The following is a 13,008-nucleotide window of genomic DNA, read 5'->3' on the forward strand; positions in this document are numbered from 1 at the left end:
GGGGCGGCGCGCCCCCGAGGCTGGGGAGGGGGGCCCGGCCGCGCGGTGCGGCTCCCGGCCGTCTCGCTCCGGCACCTGTGTGTTCTGGGTCGGGATCTGCAGCAGCAGCGCCAGGGCGCTGAAGTCGAAGGTCTCGTCCAAGGCCATCAGCGCGCCGTGGACGCCGCTCTCCACCAGGTTGTTGGCGTACTCTTTAAGGCCGATGGACAGGACCCAGCGGATCACCCGGTCGTTGCTCCAAACCAGCACATCTGCAGACAGTAAACACCGATGGTCAAAGCGGCCTCGGAAAGCTCTCTCCATCACACGTGCTCCCTGGTACGCCCTGAGCTCTGGGTCCTGACCCCAGACCTGACCCGCACAGGTGTGGGGGGCAGGGGGGGGGGCACCGCAGGTGGGCAGGCGGCCCCTGTGGCGCCCACGTGCTGCTGGCCCGGCCCGTCGCTAGCCTGCTGGAGACTGTCCCCTCGGAACGCACTCCTTGAGGAAAGCCCAGAGCGGGGAAGCTCTCATGCACGCTGTCGAGAGAACAGAAAGTGACCAGGGCCCTGGCGTTGGGGACCAGAACGACACGCAGGGCACGAACACGCTTCATCTGTGGGCCGTGGGCCTCCGGGAAAACCTGCTTCCCATCAGCCGTGCTGGCACCGCGTCTGGGCACCTTGTGGATTGGTCACAGACCTCTCCGTTACACTGGCAAAGCCTGTTTTGTTGACACATTTTTAAAACCAGAGAAACTTGGGGTGTCTGGGGGGGGCTCAGTCAGTTAAGCGCCTGACTTCAGCTCAGGTCATGATCTCATGGTTCGTGGGTTCAAGCCCCACGTCGGGCTCTGTGCTGACAGCTCAGATTCTGTGTCCCCCGCTCTCTTTCTGCCCCTCCCCTGCTCATGCTCTGTCTTTCAAAAACTAAAAAAACAGTAAAAATTTTTAAAAAAGACATAAAACCAGAAAAACTTGAAGATACTCTCCAGCATACTAGAGACCATGAGGCAAGACCTCACATTGCTGCAAAGTAATAAACTGTTACATCTGCATTTGGAGAGATCTAACTATCACCAGATGGTCACCAGTTACTGTCAAAGACCGCTTCTGCCGGCTGTGACAGGATTAAAATGGAAGTACAAAATACAGGAAACACATTTGCCTACTTCATTTCCAGGTAAAAGGACAGATACAGACACAATGAGAGACTTACAGATCGTTACTACACTTATATGTCACAGATAATTATGTATATGCAGTACGTATATCACAAATATCGGCTTATGGTTTTTCTTGTGATTCACACTAACTCAGTAATGGCTAGATTATCCTTCAAAGAGGCCATCTCCCCAGTCCATTTAAAAAAAATGTTTATTTATTTTTGAGAGAGAGAGAGTGGGTGGGGGAAGAGACAGAGAGCAAGATACAGAATCGGAAACAGGCTCCAGGCTCTGAGCTGTCAGCACAGAGCCCAATGCAGGGCTCGAACTCGTGAACTGCAAGATCATGCCCTGAGCCGGAGTCAGATGGCCAACAACTGAACCACCCAGGCCTCTCCAGCCATTTTTTAAAAGTTTATTTATTTAAAAAAATTTTTTTAATGTTTATTTTCGAGAGAGGGGAGGGGAAGGGCAGAGAAAGAGGGACACACAGAATCCGAAGCCGGCCCCGGGGTCTGAGCTGTCAGCACAGGCTCGACGCGGGGCTCAAAGCCACAAACGTGAGATCATATCCTGAGTGCAGTCAGATGCTTAACCGACTGAGCCCCCCAGGCACCCCTAAGTTTGTTTGTTTATTTGGAGAGAGAGCGCGAGCGAGCGAGCACATGAGCTAGCGGGGGAGGGAGGAATCGAGGCAGAGAGAGAATCCCGAGCAGGCTCCCCACTGTCAGCACAGAGCACAGCACAGGGCTTGAACCCCTGAACCGAGATCATAACCTGAGCCGAAACCAACAGTTGGACGCTCACCCGAGTCACCCAGGCGCCCCTTCTGCAAACACGCTTTTATCTTTCTTTCTTAGTAACAACGAGGGATGAAAACAGCGCTCACAGGACTGTGGTAAGGATTAAATAAATTAACTTGGTGCCTGGAGTTGGTCAGTGATCCTTATCTGCCAGCACCATTCTTGGCGATTTCTTTATACTGAAAACTTGCGGAGGTTTGGCTTTGAGCTTAATCGATAGCATCTTATTGCAAAACAGACGACTCCGCTCTCTCCAGGTGCTGCTGGCTGGGCGCCACGTCCATGGACGGCCCCGGGCCCTGCCTCCGACGAGAAAGCCTCTGCCGGCCCCCGCCCCTCGGCAGAGGCTCCCACCCCGTCTGTGGGGCCCCGCGCTGCACAGAGCCCGCACCGTCCCCTCATCCGCAGGAGGAGAACCGCGCTCCTCCACCGGGGGGGGCGCCCCCGGGTCCTTGGCCAGACAGCCGGGGCCGCACTGTCCCACTCACACCAAGAAGCACACCGCAGGGGCCGCTCCCCTGGGCTCTGCTGCTCTCGGACGGCGTGCGGCAGCGCTTCTGGACTAAAGAGGGCGTGCGTCCTCGTAAGAAGAGATGTCCAAGGTCATAGGAACGTTTACCTGGCGACCCAGAACCTACACGCTGACGCTAAGCAGGAGGAAATGGGCGCAAGGGCTCTGGCCACAGCAAGCACCGTCTCTCCCTCCTCTGGAACGATGCCACTTAAAGTCTTCCCTGATTTTTTTTAATGGTTTTTTAAATTTAATTTTTTTTTTCATTCTTGAGAGACAGAGACAGTGCGAGCAGGGGAGGGGCAGAGAGAGAGGGAGACACAGAATCAGAATCAGCTCCAGGCTCTGAGCCAGCTGTCAGCACAGAGCCCGACGCGGGGCTCGAACCCACGAACCGTGAGATCATGACCTGAGCCGAAGCCGGACACTCAACCGACTGAGCCACTCAGGCGCCACCACCCCCACCCCCCCCCCGATTTTTTAAAAAGTCGGAAATCACTGAGGCTGTTAACACCCTGGGAAGCAGCCACACGCCACATGAATTAAAGGTCGTGTACTAGCCTTTTATTTCACTTTGGCTTTCTTCTCTTTTTCTCTCTAACTCTTTCCGGTCGTAATTCAACCGTCGCAGGCACATAATTCCACACTGGAAACTGTTTCTATTACCAGAGAAACAAAAAAAGACAAGAAAATGAGCTGTGGCAGTGGTCAAACGTCTCCCAGCTGCTCAGCAGGGCCGCCGTGCAGCGGCGCACGCACCTGTGGAAGCTGTCCACCATCTTCAGCTGCCCTCGGAGGTCCTTCTTGGTCAGGTGGTCCAGCATGCGCGCGTCCACCAGGCACTCCATGAAGTAGCTGCGGTACTGCGCCAGGCCCAGGCTGGGCAGCCACTCGTTGCCGATCCACTCGTGGTTCATGTCCCCGTACGCCAGCGTCTGGTTGCAATAGTTAAGGACACCGCTCAGGAGAAAATCCACAGAAGACATCGCAAGCGTCACTTAAATCATCTTTAAGATGAATTTTTGATCTGTTACATATTCTCAAAGGCTAATCCAATAACACTGTTCTTTATAATTTCAAGATAATTTGATCTCCTATTTACTAACTCCTAAATTTGCTAGTAAAATTTTACACAAAAGAAATTATACCATTAAAAACCTAGGACTCATTTGTGCCTCTAAATATAACCTATTCACCAACCCACATTAAAACTGTAACTGATTACACATTATTTTTCTGAAATAGTTTTCATATGTAATAAAAATAACAGTAAAGAATGACCACGACTCATGAACAAGTTTGAAGGATCAACTCAACTCTACTCATTACAAATCTCTCTGGCTTTAATTTTACTTTCAATGCTTTGTTTTCCATATTTCCTTAACAAATATCTGTCAATTTCAAAATCAGTTTAAAAAAGTGAAAACAAACATAGACTTAGAAGGAGAGACAAGCCCGGTAAGGCTGAGAGGAGAGACGGTCAGAGGGCCTCCCCTGCCCCACGGCTGAGTAGCTGACCGAGCAGGTGAGCCACCAGGACAGGCTTACAAGGATGGAGAAGCCCTGAGCAGCACCATCAACCAGTCCAACCCAACTGCCGTGAGAGCACCTCCACCTCTGCACACAGGACAGTCCCCAACACAGACAAAGCCGCACGTATTTAAAGACATGGAAACTACACCGGGTATATGTCCCTGGACCTCGACAATTAAATTAGAAAGCAATAATGAAAAGATATCTAGAAAACTCCTGAATATTTGGAATTAGCGCACTTCTAAATGACCCAGGTGTCAAAGAAGAAATCACAAGGGAAACAGGAAAATATTTGAATTGAATAAAAGTGAGCACACAAGGGGCAGCTGGCTGGCTCAGCCACTGGAGTGTGCAACTCTCAATGTCAGGGTCATGGGTTCAAGACCCACGTTGGGTGTAGAGATTACTTAAAATCTTTAAAAAAATAATAAAGTACACAAAATATATTCATAAATTGTGGGACACTGCACTAGCTGTCAGAAATTTACCATATTAAATACTTACATTATAAATGAAGGTTGCAAATCAATAATGTAAGATTCTACCTTAAAAAAACTTCAAAAAGAACAAATGAAATCCACAGCAAGCAGAAGGAAGAAAATAAAAAGAGCAAAAATCAGTGAAACAGAAACCAGAAAAATAATAGAAAATAAAATGATGAAAGTAAAACCCGGGTCTTCATAAACATCAATAAAATGGAATGACCCCTACCTAGAGTGAGTAAGAAGAAAGATACAAATTACCAACATCAAGAATGAAAGAAGCGGGGCATCAGTACAGACCCTACAGACCCTGAAACGGTAGTAAGGGGAAACTACACAACCGTCAGCAACCTGGATAGGCCAGGCAAATTTCTTGAAAGACAAAATCTATGAAAACCACTCAGTAAGAAGCAGGTAACCTGTAACTGACTTTGAATTTGTAGCTATAACCCACAGACACACACGCATGCACACATATGCACATCTCTATCTTAAATGCCTTTGCTGTTGATCTCTACCAAATATTTATGAAAACAGTACCAATTCTACATAAACTATTACAAAAAAGTGAAGAAATACCTAGTTCATTCTGTAAGAGTGGTACTATCCTGATATCAAAACCAGACTAATTATAACAAAAACTACAGACCAATAAATACCATTTATAAAGATGCAAACTTCCTTAACCAAACTTCAGCAAATCAAATCCGTAATAAGTTAAATGACTATGATATCAGGACAAGCAGAATTTATCCCAGGAACATAGCTTGGGTCAATGTTTGAAAATCAAGGAAGTTCGCCGTGTCAGTGTACGGAGAGGTGGGAAAGGCGTGTGACCAAGTCACTCATTTATGGAAGTCTCAGCAATCTAGACATGGAAAAGACAGCTGCCGTGATCCGATAAAGGGCTTTTACCAAAGAAACGTGGAGCTGAATGCCCACTAGTGGTACACGACTGAACGCGCCTGAACTCCCAGCCGCCGCGATAAGGCAAGAAAAAGAATTGCAAAGCACATGGGTTGAGAAAGAAAGAAAAGTGCCCTTACCTGCAGACGGCTTGTTTATCAACACCGAAGGTGAGTGCAGAACAGCCGTCAGGTCTAAAGGGACTTCTATGACTACTAAAAACGAGCTGGAAATGGAGATTTTTAAACAAACCATATACACTGTCATCAAAAACTATGAAATCCTTTGGAATAAATCTAACAGAAAATGTGCTAGGTGTGTGCCGTGAAAAAGAAGGAAACACATTATAAGCATATGCACAGCCATCAAACAAAGGGTCTGATGTCTTCAGTCCAGGAAGGCTAAGCTCCGGGCACCGGAGCTCCGCAGTGACCTTATGGACTCCTTGGAAATGTTAGCTCTCAACTACGACCCCGTTCTCTCTTGAAAACACAGCCTCTCATCTATTAGTCACACCAAACAAGCTACAGAAGGAACGAGCCAGATTTCAGTAAGAATGCTCACACTCCATAGGAAAAACTCATTTCACTACTTTCTCTAAATACCCAGGCGAGAGAAAAGCATCCAATGTCTTTGGGAAATTGTCACCATGTCATGTTTTTTCACTCTTTCCAACCTCACTCTCAGTATCATGGACCTGACACTTAGAGCGGGAATATCCATCACCGCTTTCTTGCCTCTGTGTGTACATTCTTCAATGGACATAAAATGAAGAGAAACTTCTAAATAGTTCCATGGGAGCAGAGCCCGCCTTGATGGTGCTTACTCATCACTGTGTCCTCCGGCCCCACTGGTTAAGTGGCCCGTGACGCCAGCACAAAGCCCTCGCAGGCTGCCGTCACAGCCTTGGGAAGAAAGCGAGGCCGCCGCCGCGCAGGCTGTTTTCTCCAGCCCCGAGAGGACCACAAAGCCAGCGGAGATTCGCGACCTCTGTGAACCAGGAGAGGCGACGGCAGGCGGCGGCAGCAAGCGGCTCAGGTCTGCACAGATGGCACACGGGTGCCACTGGCTAAACCAGGGCATCAAGGACTTGACCACGCCCGGGAGTCTCCGTCCCGAGCGCCAGAGCGCCTCTCCAGCTCCCTGGGCCTCGCGGCCGGCCACCGTGCGGGGCCCGGGCAGAGACCAGGAGGTCCCTGCGTTCTCCCGCCGCCTAGAAGGCGGAAGGGGCGAAACCTCGCCCAGGCTGAAGACTCCGCGTCGCTGGCCGGGCTCGTCCCTGTTTACGTTTCCACTGCAAAGAGCAAATGTTCAGCTTATTTAATTTACACATCACGCCTCGACACAGGACTCTCCTATGGGCGTGTGCCAGAATTCTCCTTCTTGGTGCGGAACACGCTGACGCTTAAGCAATTACGAAACGCACCCTTTGAAGTCACTGGCGGTCCTTACTGGCCCTGTAAGGAGAGAGCTGCGCAGACCACGTGACCAACAATATTTACCCAGAGTGGGGCACAGAGCGCTTCAATCAAAGGGCTGGGGAGGGCGCGAGGGGGCTCATGGGACAGTACAGTCACTCCCCTCTTTTGCTTTTTGTTTTTTTATTATTAAAATAATTTTTTTAATGTTTATTCAGTTTTGAGAGACAGACAGACACAGAATGTGGGTGAGGGAGGGGCAGAGAGAGAGGGAGACACAGAATCCGAAGCAGCTCCAGGCTCCGAGCTGTCAGCACAGAGCCCGACGCGGGGTCAAACCCATGAACTGCGAGATTGTGACCTGAGCCGAAGTCGGATGCTTAACCGACTGAGCCACACAGGTGGCCCTCTTCTGCTTTTTAAAAAAGCGAGAGGCACATGGGTGGCTCAGTTGGTTAAGTGTCGACTTCAGCTCAGGTCACATCTCACGGTTCACAAGTTCGAGCTCCACATCGGGCTCTCTGTGGTCAGAGCAGAGCCTGCTGCAAATTCTGTCTTGCTCTCTCTCTCTGCCCCACCCTGCACTCTCTGTCTCAAAAATAAATAAGCATCAAAAAAATGTTAAAAATTTAAAAAATTAAATTAAAAAAGGGTTAACATTGGCTTCATTTTGGAGTACAAATAGAGAATAACAGGTGTTTCGACCATCAACTGGAAATGAGGAAAATCCAGATTGAAGATCAGTTCTTTTTATCTTCTGGAGACCTGGGAACATGCCGCCACGAGGAAGCGCCTCGGAGGGAAGCGCCCGGCTGCGCCCCACAGCCTCAGGCCTGGCACTACGACCCAACGGGACGTCAGGCAGCCACACTGCTCGCACCTGGGCGGGAGACCGAAGCTTTTTAATCAAGCTGCCCCAAAGCAAGGCTGCAAAACACTCGTGACAGAGCTTTCTGTGAGCCTGAAGCACCGGGAAGCTGAAAACTCACATGTGCGATTTGCAAGGAGAGGCTTGACTTCTGGGAATCCCGGGAGTCAGGAAGCCGCTCCGCGGGCCCAGCGGCAGGACGGCAGGCAGTGACACACGATGCACAGATGCGGAGGGACAGCCCCCTGTGCCAACACTCGGGCCGGATATTTATCAGAGCAGCCCCCGGCGGCGCGCCCGGGGACAAGCGTTACCCCGCCGGGCGCTGCCGCCTAGGACCGCGGGCGCGGCGCAGGACAGCCACTGGCTGAACAAAGCCGTGTGCTAAGCAGAATTAACCAACGCGGTGCCGCGTGAGAAAGGTTCAAACTTGTCCATGAGACGCACTCTTTCAACCCTAAGCTCTGCTCTACCGCTTCAGGTCACCGACCGTGTTCTGCATAACAGTGAGATGTTAAAACCGTCAAGAAAAGTCAATTACGAGCTTCCACACGCCAGCTCTTTCGCTGCTGTACATACAGTGAGGAGTGTATTATAGAGAGTCTCCAACCTGAGCCCAGCTTCCCTCCTCCTCCTCCTGGTGTCACGGGGTTAGGAATGCAAAAGAACACAACTATTAGTATCGGAGAGCCGGGCCGTGCAGCCGATGAGCTCCGTCCGGAGGGCACAGAGCGACGGGGGGCGCGAGGGGGCGGGAGGGGGCGCGAGCGTCATGCAGAACTCATGCAAAAGCACCGATTCCGATGCCTCATGCAAGGAGCCGACTCCCCGTGGCCCGTGGCAGCCTGTCCATGAAAGGAGGACACTGGGGCCGGACCGTGAAGCCCGAGCGCCAGACCGGGTCCCTCCTGAAGGAGGCGGGAGTTCAGTCTACTCTAAGCAGGGCTGTCTATCGACGCTGAGTTCGGGGGAAGGTCTAAAACGGCACTCTATTCCACGCATTCAACTAACACCTCAAGGAAGTACTTATCGGAACCATTTAAGGTGAAATGCACTCTTGTTTCCCACAGAAAAGCCCAGACTCGTGCCGCTCTGGGGGGGGGGGCGTGCACTGAGGGGGGACAGGCTCGGGGCTGTGACTGACCGTTCGTGGCGTGGCTGTGAGCGTTTCCATCTCCTCATGCGTTAACCAGACATTTCCTGTGGTCTAGGCGACCCCAGTGACAACCACATCCAGGGCAAGGGAAGCAGTGACAAAGAGGAAAGGCAGCAGACACGTGAGCCTCGGGCACACCAAAGGGGCAGGCGGAGGCAAAGGCCATTCCTTCCACCTTCTCATTTCCGGTGCCCACGCAGAGAACGGCGGAAGGTGAAACGAGCCCGCCTCCTCGACAGAGGCCCAGCGCCCGCGCCGGCGCTGTCGGCAGGGGCCCCGCGACAGCCCACGGTGCCTTGGGCCGTACTTGCCGCGCTTACCGCCTGACGTAAGGAGAATGTGAACACAACACATGGGATATCAGAGAATTATTCCTAATCTCAAGTAACTCTCACTCGATGTATTGACCACGTTCTCCCGACCTGAGCAAAGCACAAGGAACACAGTCCCTGGCTTAGATGGTGGGGGGCAGGGATAGGGCCACGTGGACGGGACAACCTTGCCCGGCCAACCCACCAGCCCGGGCACAGGGCTGAGCGGGTCACACACGAAGGCCCAGGACCTCAGGGAGCCAGAGCAGCGGCACCGCTGAGACTGCGGCAGACCCGAGGCCCGGGAGCGCCCTGCCGGCCGCTGGGCCCCGCGGGGGGCAGGCTGGCCCGTCTCACAGGCCGCCCCCAATTCGAGGTGTGCACACCCTCGCCACACACGGGCCTGCCTGGAGGCAGAAACCTTGGCAGGACAGTCTCTACGCCTTCGGGGAAGGCACCCTGCACCTTCGTTTCCAGAAAGGCCTCTCTAACAGGAAACAATCAGGCAACTGGGCCAGAACATTCCTGGCACAGAGCTCGAGGGGCCACACGGAAGAGCGGACTGACTGCCCCTTACAGCTCCTTCCCTACAAAACAACCCTTTCCGTGCAAAGTCCCTGTGAGCCCCGAGTCAGGCGCTCACCTGCCCGCCACTCGGGAGCAGAATGCGGGGGGCTGTCTCCTCACCCGGTTTTCTCTTCAGGGCAGAGGAGAGCGGAGCGGGAGCTGAGCAACACCCCGGGCCCGCAGCAAGGAGCCGGCCCACTCTGCCCCCCGAGAACCACTAATGTTCTCGTCAGACTCGTCTTTAACGCTCGGCCGCGGGAGCACGGGCAGATGCGCGGCCGCCTACAGCCCTGCCCCCCAGGCCTGAACGGGAAGCACCGACGGGCCGAACAAGTCAGACAGTGAGACCCCGGGAATAACGCAAGTAGGGATCTGGGCCGCTCCCCCCACTTCTGGGGAGTCTGCGCTTCGGTCCGGGAGAATTACTCTTCTGCACTTTGAACACCTCGTAGGTCTGCACTCCAGAGCCAAGCTGTTCTATGAGCACTCGATAAAGTATCTTTTAATCGCCCAATGATGTATTTGATGCTACAGTTTTAAACCGCACGCTAGACGTGTGAGGCGACGTACGTGGCGGATCAACCCCTCCCCCGGGCGCGTACCGTTCTGGACGTGGGAGGGGCCGACGGGCTGGTCAGGGACATGATCTCCTGGATGGCGAGGCGCAGCTTCAGCCGGTGCAGGGGGTTGCTGATGCCGATCTCACGCTGGATCTCCGTGTCCGACAGCGCAGACATGATGGCCCCGCTTTTCACGTTGGCTCGGCAGGCAGCCACGTACCAGGCGGGCATCCCGACCCAGAGCTAGAGACAGGGGAGGGTCAAGGCCAGGAGGTTCCGCACGGTGCAGGAACTGGTTCCGTGTGGAACGCACTCCGGCCGCGATTCAAAGACCACACGTACCTCCAGCCACACGACCACGGTGGGCCCGTCCCACTGCGCGAAGGGCAGACCTTGTCTCCGGGCCTCCTCCAGCAGCTCGTGCCTACAAGTCACGAGGGGATTCAATGTTAATGAGTCACCGGTGCGAGCGCACGGGAAGCAAGCGAACAGAGGGGGTTCTCTTTACATGTTTTCAAATGTAGAAGAGAGTCGTCTCCCGGGAGAACTGAAGAGTCAGTGCCAACATGAACCCGCCCTGGCCACCTTCACGTCCAACGTGGGGCGGCCCAGTGCACGCCCGAGCGACAAGGAAAACCGCAGGAGGGCGCGGCACCTGCGTCTGAGCGAAGGGGCCTCTGTGAGGCCCTCAACAACGTCCGGCCGTGACGGGATTCTGGCAGTTTCTATTCTACCCGGCGATCCAGCCTCACACAGGTATCTGCTAAGTGACCAGGCTGAGTCATCGCATGGTTTAACCCACAGGCTCCAGACCCAGAAACTTTAAATCCCGACCACGCGTGCCAGCGCACACAGGGCGCCCTGCAAGACTGAGATGTGGTCACAAGCCAGCGGCCCAGGAAGCCGTCCTGGGGTCCTGAGTGGATCAGAAATACTGTCTGCCTGGTTCTAAAACACCCACACCATAGTCTTGCCGTCTCAATGTCTTTAAAAACGACTGTGTACTGACGACACAGTCCCGTACGCGACACCACAAGCTCCGGGAGCCTCAGCCCGGCTTCCAGTTGTGCGCATACTTACAAGGCTTCCGGAAAGACACGGATTCTCTCCCAAAGCGGGAAGCCTCGCAGAGAAGTTGGGTGGGACTGAGGACGGGGCACCCTATGTGCCCGGGCGTCCTGAGGCATTTTTAAATCCCAAGGTCACCCGTACGGGTGTTCTTCCTTAATAAGCTCTTCAGAACACACCCCTGAATCTCACGGCTCCTCCACGTACGTAAACAGTAGCAGACCTTTCTTGAGACCTGCAAGTCTACACACAATTAAAGCTGAAGACGTTTTGCACAAAGCTTCAAGGACGTGTTCCTGAAGCCAACCTCAGCCTTCCTGAGGCAGTAAGTGCTCTAGTTACGTTGGAAGGATTATACCAGGCAGTGCCACAAACCTCTTAGAGTAAGCTCTATGCCCAGCGTGGGGCTTGAACTCAAGACCCTGAGGTCCAGTCACAGGCTGCACTGCCTGAGCTGGCCAGGCGCCCCTGTCTCATCGAGACCAGCAGCAGAGCTGCTCACTCAGGAGGAAGAGCGGACTCCGCGGGGGCTGTGGTCGGCCTGACGCGGAGGCGCCCACGCTGGACAGAAGAAGCCGGGGGCGGACGGGCCTCCCTCGCTGGTGGAATGAGCCATCGATGTGCTCGGTGAAATGGCACCCCCGTGTCCCGAGGACACCGTCTGAAGGGCAGCGGCCGGCTCGCACGTGAACGGGCACGGAGGCCGCACCACGTGGGCCGCACACGCCGTCCAGACCCTTCCTGGGCAGACGGGCAGGGGCTCGGTCCCACGCAGCCCGGCCGGGCACGGGAGGGGTGCCCCACCCCGCGGCAGGGCCGGGGCTCTCGGGCGACCCGCGCTCTGAAAGCAGACTCAACAGTGACTGAACTCACGGCGCCCTGCCACGGTTTGTATTTCAGCATGGAGCAGGTATGTAGGGCACCTGACTGGCTCGGCTGGTGGAGCACAGGACCCTGAGTTCAGATTGTGAGTTTGCGCCCCACACTGGGCGTGGAGCCTACCTCAAAAAAACCCCTCAAATAGATGTTCACTGTAAAAAGGGACCGCTGGGCCACAAACAGTCCCCTAACCCACTAGCTGAGGGCGGCGCCCACACGGACTTTACTCCCCGCTCCTCCTGGCAGCGGCCGTGTGTTTATGAAAAGCCCTTCCTGGTACAGGAGGTGCGCTCATGGGTCAGTGCTCAGGCCCGTGGTCCTGCTGAGACCAGGACGAGGCACGGGGTCAGGACCCTGCCACCGAAAGACGCTGGAGCCAGCAAGAGTGTGGGCCCCGCCAGGCCTCTGTCTCCACTGAGCTCCCTGCACATCCGGCCAGTCCACGGCCCAGAAGGCTCACCCGTGGGAACACCCACACCCCTTCCTCCTCCTGGGGGTCAGTGCCCCCCGCCCGTGAGCGGATGAGATGGAGCACCGGGCACTGTGCCGCCCCCGGAGCCACTTTCCTCAGTGAACACCCACATGCCCTCCTTCGTTGCCTGGTCTGGGAACTGGGTTTCTGCCGCCCGCCCCTGTGGACAGCCAGCTCCCTTACCCTGCGGACAGCCAGCCCTTCCCCTGTGGACAGCCAGCCCCTGCGAACGGCCAGCCCCTGCCCCATCGGACGGCCAGCCCCTGCCCCTGTGGACGGCCAGCTCCCGCCCCTGGGGACGGCCAGCTCCCGCCCCTGGGGACGGCCAGC

General features: G+C 54.5%; 1 protein-coding gene across 4 annotated transcripts in view; it reads right to left on the reverse strand.

The window, feature by feature from the left end:
• The window catches only part of PPFIA1 (PTPRF interacting protein alpha 1), a 79,445-nt gene that overhangs the window by 6,270 nt on the left and 60,167 nt on the right, over positions 1-13,008 (reverse strand). For 3 of the 4 annotated variants that reach the window (XM_029956776.1, XM_029956775.1, XM_029956774.1), the window contains 5 exons: positions 10,602-10,683; positions 10,302-10,502; positions 3,218-3,393; positions 3,020-3,117; positions 76-251 (listed from right to left, as the gene is read on the reverse strand). In XM_029956776.1, coding sequence (XP_029812636.1) covers positions 76-251; positions 3,020-3,117; positions 3,218-3,393; positions 10,302-10,502; positions 10,602-10,683 — 733 coding nt within the window. Of the gene's footprint in view, positions 1-75; positions 252-3,019; positions 3,118-3,217; positions 3,394-8,275; positions 8,303-8,809; positions 8,873-10,301; positions 10,503-10,601; positions 10,684-13,008 lie in introns of all 4 variants that reach the window. The other variant, XM_029956773.1, reaches the window with a different exon arrangement.

This window comes from Suricata suricatta, chromosome 11 (genome assembly GCF_006229205.1).
Source record: "Suricata suricatta isolate VVHF042 chromosome 11, meerkat_22Aug2017_6uvM2_HiC, whole genome shotgun sequence".
In the NCBI taxonomy this organism is placed as follows: domain Eukaryota; kingdom Metazoa; phylum Chordata; class Mammalia; order Carnivora; family Herpestidae; genus Suricata; species Suricata suricatta.